At 61.2% G+C, this 10,852-nt stretch overlaps 1 protein-coding gene across 1 annotated transcript; it reads right to left on the bottom strand.

Moving 5' to 3' along the window:
* Window positions 1–9,021: 9,021 nt before the first annotated feature.
* On the bottom strand, window positions 9,022–10,297 carry Znrf4 (zinc and ring finger 4). Its single transcript, XM_059251941.1, is given in 5 exon segments — window positions 9,022–9,637; window positions 9,639–9,716; window positions 9,718–9,783; window positions 9,785–9,928; window positions 9,930–10,297. Coding segments are annotated over 5 exon segments (984 nt in total). The 5' UTR covers window positions 10,089–10,297; the 3' UTR covers window positions 9,022–9,100.
* Between the last annotated feature and the right edge of the window lie 555 nt (window positions 10,298–10,852).

Raw genomic sequence — 10,852 nt, 5'->3', positions numbered from 1 at the left:
AGATCGCCGAGTTCGAGGCCAGCCTGGTCTACAGAGCGAGTTCCAGGACAGCCAGGGCTACACAGAGAAACCCTGTCTCAGAAAAACAAACAACGAAACAACAGGTAATAGAATTATTATATGAGGGTTGGAGAGATGGCTCAGAGGTTAAGAACACTGGCTGTTCTTTCAGAGGTCCTGAGTTCAATTCCCAGCACCCACATGGTGGCTCACAACCATCTGTAATGAGATCTGGCTCCCTCTTCTGGCCTGCAGGGATACATGCAAACAGAACACTGTATACATAATAAATAAATCTTTTTTTGTTTTTGTTTTTGTTTTTGTTTTTGTTTTTGTTTTTGTTTTTCGAGACAGGGTTTCTCTGTGTAGCTTTGCGCCTCTCCTGGAACTCACTTGGTAGCCCAGGCTGGCCTCGAACTCACAGAGATCCGCCTGGCTCTGCCTCCCGAGTGCTGGGATTAAAGGCGTGCGCCACCACCGCCCGGCAAGTAAATAAATCTTAAAAAAAAAAAAAAAAGAATTATTATATGAACCAACGGTTCCACCTTTTAGGTGTTGACCGTCAGTGATGGAACACAGCTGTTGTAACAGATGTGCTGCAACATTCACAATAGTAAACAGCTAGAAACACCTTGCACACAAATGACTGTGTGAGCATGATATGGCCCATTATATAGTGAAATATTATTCAGCCATGAAAAGGACAGAAGATATGACATGTGCTACAATTTGGATGAGCCTTGAGGGTTTCATATTCAGTGGCAGAACCTCATAGAGAAGCCCTGTCTTGAAAATCCAATATACATAGTGTGGGGGTGGTTTAAAGATATTTATTTATTCTGTACATTGGGGTTTTGCCTACATGTATGTCTGTGTGAGGATGCCATATCCCCTGCAACTGGAGTTACAGACAATTAGCTGCCATGTGGGTGCTGGGTATTGAACCCGGGTCCTCTGGAAGATCAGCCAGTGCTCTTAACCTCTGAGCCATCTCTCCAGCCCCTGTGTGGGGCAATTTGAATGAGAACAGCCCCCATTGGCTCATATATTTTTAAAGCATGGTCTCCAAGTAATAGAACTGTGTGGGAAGGATTAGGAGGGGTGGCCTTGTTAGAGGAGGTGTGCCACTGAGGGAGGGCTTTGAGGGTTCAAGAGCCCACAGCAGGCCCAGTGTCTCTGTCTGGTGCCAACAGAGAAGGATTTAGCTCTCAGCTACTGCTCCAACACCAGCCTGTCTGCTCCCCACCATGGAGAACATGGACGAGGCCTGTGAAACTGTAAGCAAGCCTCCGGTTAAATGCTTCCTTATAAAAGGGTTGCCATGGTCAGGGTGTCTCATCACAGCTGTAGAACAGTGACTAATACACTACGACCCAACTTATAGAAAGGTGAGGGTCTGGGGGCTGAGAGGGACGATAGGAAGTCATCGCTTAAATGAGAGTTAGAAGCAAAGCCAGGTGGCGGAAGTCTGTAATACCAGCTACTTAGAAGGCTGAGGCAGGAGGATCATAAGTTCAAGAAGAATGTAGGCAACTCAGTGAGGCGCCATCTTAAAGTAACATTGAGGGGCAGGAGAGTTAGCACAGCAGTTATAAGCACCGGCTAAGGACCTGGGTTCGATTCCCAGCCCCCACAGAGCGGCTCACAACTGTCTGTTACTCCAGTTCCAGGAAACCTGAAGCCCCTCTTCTGGCCTCTGTGGGAACCAGGTATGTGTATGGGGCACAGACATACACATGGAAAAAAACACCCACCCGCTAAATTTAAATTCAAAGAGCTGGGGATGTGGTCACCGGTGGAGCCCCGCCTAGAATCCCCCAGTGAGGGTTAGGGCCCCTTGATGCTAATATGGCTGGGCCGTCTGAGATGAGGTCCCTCCCCGTAAAGTCGGAAGAAGTGAGTGTTGCCTGGGTTCATCCACTCACCTTCCAGATGCCTGGATCTCCCCATTCGACCTGGGGCCCTGACCTTTGGAGTGCCTGCACTAAGTACGAGCCCAGATCCCCAAGAGGGACTCCACTCTCCTTTCTCGGTACAAAGAGGCACACGCAGTAAACCCCCTCGCTGTCCGCGTCCTTGGCCTTCTCCACGTGCTGTGGTTCACACCGGGCAGATGTAACACCTGCTTTTAAATTCAATTAAGTCAGCCTCCGTTCTGCGTCTGGAATACATTACCAGCCCGAGACAGCAGGGAGGGGGAAAGGCAGAAAACGCAACACAGGCCTATTTAGAGATTTCCCTCTAAACGGATTTTAATTCTCTCGATTTATCAGAGTTCCGCCGAGCTGGTGACAAGTCCGTGAGCATCTGCAAACCCGGCTCCAGCCACGTGGACAGGGATGTGGCGCAGCTCCCGACCGGCTGAGCGGCCTGCCATCGCTGGCTCTCAGAGCGAGTCTCACACACCTGATGTGATCCAGCTGTGTGCCCCCTCTCAGCATCAGTATGCGCGTCAGTAAAATGGGAACAAGGACCACAGGAGATCCCGAAGGACAAAGGCCTGGGCTGGTCAGCCGCGTCCAAGGTCCACTCTGAGCAATGTCTCAGGGCGCAGTGAATGCTGGGTAGACTGGAAAGGTGAAGATGATGGTCGTGGTGGTGATGGTGGTGATGATGGTGGTGATGATGGTGGTGATGGTGATTGTGGTGATAATTGTGATTGATGATGGTGATGGTGGTGATGGTGATCGTGGTAGTGATGGTGATGGTGATGATGGTGGTGGTTTGGTGATGGTGGTGATTTGGTGATTGTGATGCTAACGGTGATGATGATGCATGTTAAGGGCACCAAGACACTGAACAAGTAACAAGGCCAGACAGGTCAAGGGGAACACCAGATGCCCAAAGAATCTGACTCTTTTCCACAAGCCTGAACCTGTCTGTACTGCTCCAGTCCTGAGCCATGGAAGAGCAGTGCCAAGTTCATGGCTCCAGAGCAGACTCTGGTGTCCCTCTCTTGGGGACGCTTGGAAGCACTTGTCTTAAACAGGGGCCGTAGGGGAGACCCTGCCACTTGTCACCCCAAGTTCAGACAGAACGTAGCAGACAGCCACTTCTGCGTCACACCTACGTCAACTGCCCGTGTCCATCACACACGTGGGGAGACAGGCTTGCGAGCCAAGAAGAGGCCACAGGCCGGGGTCTGGCCTCACTCTAGCCTCTGTGGAGGAGCATCCCTGTGGGGTCTCGCTCTCCTGCCACACGGATGTGGGAGAAGTGGGGACCCCTGTGCTCCGAGGCCCACATGGGACACTGGGGCTCCTGGGACAGGGTTAGTCTTCATTAACTCCTGAAGAGAGGACTTTCCTACCCCAACTGGAAAGGGGCTTAGGAAGAGGGTGTAATGACGTCTGGGGCTTCAGGACACTGGGAGGACAGACAGGAGGACACAGAGCTCGCTGGGAGTCAGGTCAACCCTCAAGCTCCAGAAGCGGTGACGGACCGAGTCGGGATGACAGCGGAGGGCGCTGAGTGGAGGGCGCACAGGGACTAGTGAGGACGCGTCCCTCGGTGCGGACTTTTGAAGCTAAGTCAGGACGTGTGCGAAAGGAGTGTGCCTGGGCGGGCGCTGGGGAGTTGCCCGCGGGGGCTTCAAAGACGGTGGCCCGCGGGGACAGGCGCAGCTGCAGGACAGCAGAGCCTTGCGCAGGCTTGCCCGAGGCTGGGGTTGGCAGGGCTGGGCTTGGAGACGAATTGGAAGTCACTGTGCAGACGAATGTCAGTGGCTGGTGCTCCGGGACGGGAGCCAGAACCTAGAGTGGTCACACACAAGCTGGACTCCACGGAGGACAGTCGGCTTTGTGGGAAACAGGGAGCCAGGGAGGGTTCAGGGCAGACACGTAACCACACCGAAGCCGTACCCCAGCTCAGGCTAGGACACGGCTGCACCTGGGAGGCTTGGGGAGGGTCTAGGATGAATAGCCGCTGAGGCTGGCATGGCGGCATCGCAGGGGTGCATGTGACTCAGTAGTCACGGCAGCCGCCACGGGCAGCACTGAGTCAGCCGCACTGTCGCCTGCAGCGGCTTACTCATCAGTTTGGCCCGGAGCACGGAGAGCTGCAGCCCCACTCATGTTCACGGGGAGGGGGCCCACGACCTACTTCCTCCACCACAGGGAGCAGAGCACGTCTGCACCGTCATCTACTTCCTGTGACCACGAGTCAACTCGCCCCCTCCTCTACCCACAGCCCTCCACTGCTCCTTCAGACCAAAGGCCGGAAGCCCGCGAGGCTCTCTCCACCCTGCCCTGCACCTCCTGCCTCTTTCCCTGCCACATCCACTCCACAGGCCTCCTCCCTGCTCCTCTAATTGTTAGGCTCTGTCCTGCCCCGGGGCCTTTGCACAGCTGCATCCCCTGCCCCGGGGCCTTTGCACAGCTGTATCCCCTGCCCCGGGGCCTTTGCACAGCTGCATCCCCTGCCCCGGGGCCTTTGCACAGCTGCATCCCCTGCCACTGCCCCGGGGCCTTTGCACAGCTGCATCCCCTGCCCCTGCCCTGGGGCCTTTGCACAGCTGCATCCCCTGCCCCAGGCACAGTCTCCAACGTAAGGTGTGACTGGGGCCAGGGTGTCTCCAAGCAGAATTTGGGACCACAGGGGCAAGGAGCGGGGTTCTAGAACCTCCCGCACGCTAAGCTCCTTTCTGAGCTGGAGGAGGGGCGCCCACATCTCCCTCTGGCCCCCAAAGCTGCCCGCAGAGGCCTCGGAAGTCTGCGCAGGCGCTGTGGTGATTCAGCCGCCGCAGGGACTCGCAGCCAATGGACGTGCTTCGCGATGAGGTAATGCCGGGATCCGCGTCCTGATTCGTCGCTGTCAGGTCACAGGCTTGTCCTCCGGGGCGGGACTCGCCGCTTTGCAGAAGGGGTTGCACGGATCTCTCCAGAAAGAAGCGCTTCTAATTTTTAAGTTCTGAGTTTCTGAGGCCAGGTGTCCGGTAGCCCAGGCTAGCCTCGGGAGCACGGTGGAGTCCAGCCTGGCCTGGAACCCCTGACCCTCCTGCCTCCGCCTCTCTCGGGTGTGCTGGATGACACGTGTGCGCCGTTATGCAGCACCTACTGTGTGCCCGCTCACCACCCGTGCCGCCACGCCCCACACACTTATTGAGCGCCTGTGGTGCGTCAGTCTGACACCTACGTGGCATGCAGTGCCCAGACTGCCAAGTGCGCATTTTGTTTTCTGCTTTTTATTTTGTCTTTAAAATTGGTTTATTTTGTACTTTATTCCACTTAAAAATTTTTTATTAGTATTATTTATTGGGGCTGGGGGCATGTGCTCCACCGCTCACTTGTGGAGGTCAGAGGTCTCTCGTCCCACCTTGTCATGGGATCGAACTCAGGTCGGCAGGCTTCACGCACTGAGCCATCTTGCCAGCCTTCATTTTATTTTTTTTAAACGACTCTCAATTATTTTTATGCTTTGTTTTAGATTTATTTTTATTTTCTTTCATTTCATTTTGAATGAACACACTTTCCTATCGTAGGCCAGGCTGACCTTGAACTCATGACAATCCTCCTGCCTCAGCTTTTCCAGAGTGCGGAACACAGGTGTAAGTCACCGTGGAGGCCAGGGTAGGCAAAGTGAAAGATCCGGCCACCTCTATGGCGCAAAATTTTAGGAAGCAGTGAATCTCGCGGGGCTAGTCCTGAGGTTTGTCTCTCCTTGGTCTGTGACAGGGGGTGGGACCCCTGGCCCTGCTGGGCAATCGCCGGCCACTGGCTCCGGGCTGGCCCTCGGGTTCATTCATTTCTTCACTTTTTGGGTCTTTCTGGCTTTGTTTTTGTTTTGAGACAGGGTCTCCCTGTGTAGACCAGGCTGGCCTCGAACTCCCGGAGATCCTCCTGCCTCTGCCTCACAACCTGCCTGGCTCTTTCACTGTTTTTTTGAGGCAGGATGTCACACAGCCCAGGCTGGCCTCGAAGTCTGTACGCAGCAGCCGTGACTCAGCCCTTATGACCCTCCACGGGTGTCCTGTGAGCTCCAGAACGCTCTGCCCACTCAGCCTCCACGCACATACGTGGGGCCAAGAGGGATTTGCATCCTGGAACTCGGTGCAGCACCCCCGGGTCTGCTAAGGGCGTGAGTAAAGCCCTGTGAAGCTCATTCCTTTTTGACAACTGCATCGTATTCCGACGCACGGGCAGAGCTGATGCTGGGTGGGGTAGACCCGCGCACACTGTGTTGCGGGAGCAGCCGCTGGTCATGGTTTCACACGTGAAGAAACTGCCCCCCACCCCCCACCCCCCACCCCCCACCCCCGCTGCGTCCGCAGCAAAGGCAGCGTTTAAGGACTCGGATGGGGCCGCTGCAGAAGCTCAGAGCCGCTGAGGAGGGAGGGAGACAGAGACAGGAGAGACACCGAGACAGAGACAGGAGAGACACCGAGGCGGAGCGCCTCCCGGGTGCTCCCCTCGGGCCAAGCTTGATCCCCGGCACCCTTGCCCCCCACAGTGCCCGCGCACAGTAGGTCCTCAGTACTCGGAAACAGGAAAGCGCGGCCCCGCCCCCCTTAATTATCCCGTTGACAAGATCAGGAGAGGACGGCTCCCTTCAGCGACGCTGACAGCTAATTTGTGGGAAGTTTAATTACAGGCGGCGTTAATTAACTGGCAAAGCGCCGGGCGAGGACGGCGGCCATCTGCTCCGAGCATGTCCTCCCCTTCTGGGCCTGGCTGGGGGCTGGGGGAGCGCGGGAGGAGGGGGAGGGAGGGAGGGCGGGCAGGGGAGGAGCCGGGAGGAGGGCGGGGGAGGAGCCGGGAGGAGGGACGGGGGGAGGAGCCGGGAGGAGGGACGGGGGGAGGAGGAGGGGGGTGGGAGGAGGGACGGGGAGGAGGAGGGACGGGGGAGGAGGAGGAGGGACGGGGGAGGAGGAGGGACGGGGGAGGAGGGACGGGGGAGGAGGGGGGGGGGGAGGAGGGACAGGAGGGAGGAGGGACGGGGGAGGAGGGACGGGGGGAGGAGGGACGGGGGAGGAGGCGGGGGGGGGGGGGGGAGGAGGGACAGGAGGGAGGAGGGACGGGGGAGGAGGGACGGGGGAGGGAGGAGGGGGTGGGAGGACGGACGGGGGGAGGAGGAGGGACGGGGGGAGGAGGAGGGACGGGGGGAGGAGGAGGGGGTGGGAGGAGGGGGTGGGAGGAGGGGGTGGGAGGAGGAGGACGGGGGGGAGGAGGGACGGGGAGGAGGAGGGGGTGGGAGGAGGGGGTGGGAGGAGGGACGGGGGGAGGAGGAGGGGGTGGGAGGAGGGGGTGGAGAAGGGACGGGGGGGGAGGAGGGACGGGGGGAGGAGGAGGGGGTGGGAGGAGGGGGTGGGAGGAGGGACGGGGGAGGAGGGACGGGGGGAGGAGGGACGGGGGGGGGAGGAGGAGGGGGTGGGAGGAGGGACGGGGGAGGAGGGACGGGGGAGGAGGGACGGGGGAGGAGGGACGGGGGAGGAGGGACGGGGGGAGGAGGGACGGGGGGAGGAGGGACGGGGGGGGGGAGGAGGAGGGACGGGGGGGGGGAGGAGGGATGGGGGGAGGAGAGACGGTGGGAGGAGGGGTGAGGGGGTCGGGTGAGTGCTTGGCCTGCACCGGATCTGACTGGACCCCGAAGGGAGAGGTCCTGGACCGGAAGCACCCCAGAGCTGCCCGCCCGGGTCCTTTGCACACGCTGCGTGCCCAGACCCCCGGGGCCCCGCAGCCCCTGGCACCCAAGCCTGGATCCCCGAAATCCGGGGTGCGCGCCTGTCCGCGTAGACCGGGTCTGGGTAGCCTTGGCACCCAGTTCAAAGCCGGCTCCCTTCTGCTTCTGCGCCCGAGGTCCAGCAGCAGCCCGGGAGACTCAGTTTCCCTTCGGCACGGGTGTCCTGGGACCCCGGGTGGAATGAGCGACGCCTGTGCCCGGAAGGCTGCCCGTGGTGCGCGGCCAGCACGCTCTGCAAAGCCTCAGTTTCCCAAACCCCTGCCCCTCCGCAGGCGGACACAGATGGCGCCGCCTGGCCGGGCAGGAAGGGGCCCCCGCCGGAGCCGGGGTGGGGAGCTGGCACCGGCGCCCCGGCAGCTGGGACTCTTGGCAGCCGGTGGCAGCCGGAGGCGGCTGGACATGCGCCCGGGCTGGGGTGGGGGACCCCACTCACAGGGGGAGGGGAACCCCGTGTGCACTCGCCGGGACCTCCAGGACGGCGGTCACCTAGTCAACAAATGCCGGCCGCTCTCCCAGGCCTTTGCACATACTGTGAAAAACCATCCTTAGACTGGGTGAGGCAGGTGTCACTGCTGAGCCCATTTTACAGATGGGGACACTGAGGCTCAGGGAGGCGAAACGGTGGAGTAGACTGCCTGGCCTTGGCCTCAGGATGCAGCTGTTCAAAGGGTCCCTCCCCCCAACACCCTGTCCCCCCCCCCCCCCCCCCGTGCCCCCAGGTAGGACGGGAAGTGGCCATGCTGGGTGTGGGGGCGTGGCTATGCTGGGGCGGGGCAAAACGAGTACTAGTTATGCTTGCCAGGGGGTGGCTGTGGTGGGGATGGGGCGAGGCTACGCTGAAGATGGGCGTGGCTACGCTGAAGATGGGCGTGGCTGCGCTGAAGATGGGCGTGGCTGCACTGAAGATGGGCGTGGCTGCGCTTGACGGGGAGAGGCTGTGCTGGGGCGGGACGGGACAGGGCGTGGCTATGCCAGGGCGGGAATGCAGGGCGTGGTTATTCTGGGGCGGGGCGGGGCCATGATTAATGAATGGACGGGGCAGGACGGGGCGTGGCTATGCCGGGGCGGGGATGGGGCGTGGTCATTCTGGGGCGGGGCAGGATAGGGCGTGGCTATGCCGGGATGAGGGGCGTGGTTATTCTGGGGCGGGGCGGGGCAGGGCGTGGCTATGCTGGGGTGAGGGGCGTGGTTATTCTGGGGCGGGGCAGGACAGGGCGTGGCTATGCCGGGGGGGAGGGGCGTGGTTATTCTGGGGCGGGGCGGGGCGGGGCAGGACGGGGCGCGGCTCTTCCGGGGCGGGCCCCCGGCGGCTGGATCACCCAGCGCAGTGCGGGACAGCGGGAATCAGATCCAAACACACTTTATTGGGCACTACCCACCCGCACCCCTTTCCTAATGTCTGCCCCTCCCGCACCAGCTGGGGTCAGGAGGGCTCGTAGGTCTCTTCTGACGGCTCCACGTTCTCGGCCATCCCCAGGGACGTGGTGCTGCTGCAGCGACGGCAGGGGACTGTCCGGGCTAGCAGCTCGAGCCTGCGGGAGCGCAGCCGGGCCTGGATGGCCCAGATGGGTGGGCAGTGTTCGGGCAGGGGTGGATCGTCGCCGCCCACGCTGCTGTCCGTGGAGCCGTCGTGCGTGCTGGCCACCGACTGCTTGCACAGGGGGCAGGAGCGCCGGGCGGCGCGCGAGAACCAGGGGTCGATGCAGCGGCAGTGGTACGCATGCGCGCACGGCAGGATCTTGAGCCGCTCCCCTTCTTCGTAGTCGTCCAGGCAGATGGCGCACAGGTCGCTGAGGCGCGTGAACGTACGCACCTGCGCCTTCTGGCACGTCTGCGTCTTCACCGTGGTGCCCCGGCTCCCCCAACCCCGGATCCACGGCCACAGCTGCCTCAACACGAACAGCGTGGACGCGGCCAGGGCCAGGGCTCGAACGAGCGCCCAGGACGCTGCCACCGCGGGGGTGACACTCGGGGTCCGGACAGGGTCCCCCGTGGGGCAGCAGGACGCGCGCTGGCCGGTCGCAGCGCACGGTCACCTCCCAGGTCGTCGTACACGCGCAGCTGCCCTGGGTCCTCAGTGCGCGCGGAGGCTGCTGTGGTTCCAGCCCCTCAGCGCGCGCCGCCCCGCGCGTTCCCACTTGCATCCCAGGGGCCGGACCAGCACGAGTGGGTCCAGTGAGTTGTTGTCGGGCCCAGGGCTGTCGATGGCGAGGCAGGCGTCGGCCGGCCTGGCCACCAGCAGGTAGCTGCGGTGCGCCCTGGGGGTCCAAGGGGACCCCGAGTAGCGCCGGGAGCTCCGAGAAGTCCACGGAGCTCAGGTTAACCTGCGCGTCCGCGGACGACGGGGACAGGACCAGCCAGAGGGCCACCAGGGCCACCGGGGCTACTCGGGCCCACGCCGACCGCGCCATGGCCGCCCCTACCTCCAGCTGTCGCGCGCCGCCGAGTCCCGCGTGGGACGGCACGGGAGCCCCTCGGGCATCTCCGGAGCCACCCGGGGAGCCGGTGGCGGGGGTGGGAGCGGCGCCTGCTGTGGCCAGACTCAGGGCCTCAAGCGGAAGTGGCTCCTGGGGACAGCGCAGCCCACCTGGTGTCCAGGAGACCAGCTCTGAGGATGACACCTCCAGGTTCTAGAGGCTGCCGACCTCTGTGACGTCAGTGTCACGCATGCCCAAGAACACTCCGCTGTGCGGACTCCTGGCTGATGGAGCATTACTTAACCCCGACTAAGGTCATTACCAAAAGAGCCCAGGAGATGTGCGCATGTGACATCAGTTCCTGAAAGGAGAAACTGGCATCCGGGCACAAGGGTAGAGACCAGGGCCTTGAGGCACAGGAAAGAGCTCCACAAGGAATTCTTGGGGTTCCCTGCTGTTCCGTCCACAGCACAGCCGCTCAGCCACCCCAGGGAGGAGGAATCTTGTCGTGTCGTCCCCCCCCCCACAGGCCCCATGTCAGTCCTTGGCTCATGTGATGGCCACAGGGACTCAGGGCTCAGATTGAGCCCTGCTCAGCGTCTCCACCTCAAAGGACGAACAGAACAAGCCAGGAGATAGGAGCTTGTATTTTGGTGAGGGGACACACCCTCCCACTCACACAGATACTAAGAAGGAGCCCCACTCTGGGCACCTTAGAGACGGATCCGGATCCGCTCTCGGGCGTTGGCACCAGTGGG

This window comes from Peromyscus eremicus, unplaced genomic scaffold, assembly GCF_949786415.1.
Source record: "Peromyscus eremicus unplaced genomic scaffold, PerEre_H2_v1 PerEre#2#chr22_unloc_1, whole genome shotgun sequence".
NCBI classification, from domain to species: domain Eukaryota; kingdom Metazoa; phylum Chordata; class Mammalia; order Rodentia; family Cricetidae; genus Peromyscus; species Peromyscus eremicus.
The sequence above is the reverse complement of the archived record's forward strand: the minus strand, read 5'-3'. Positions and strand labels throughout refer to the sequence as shown.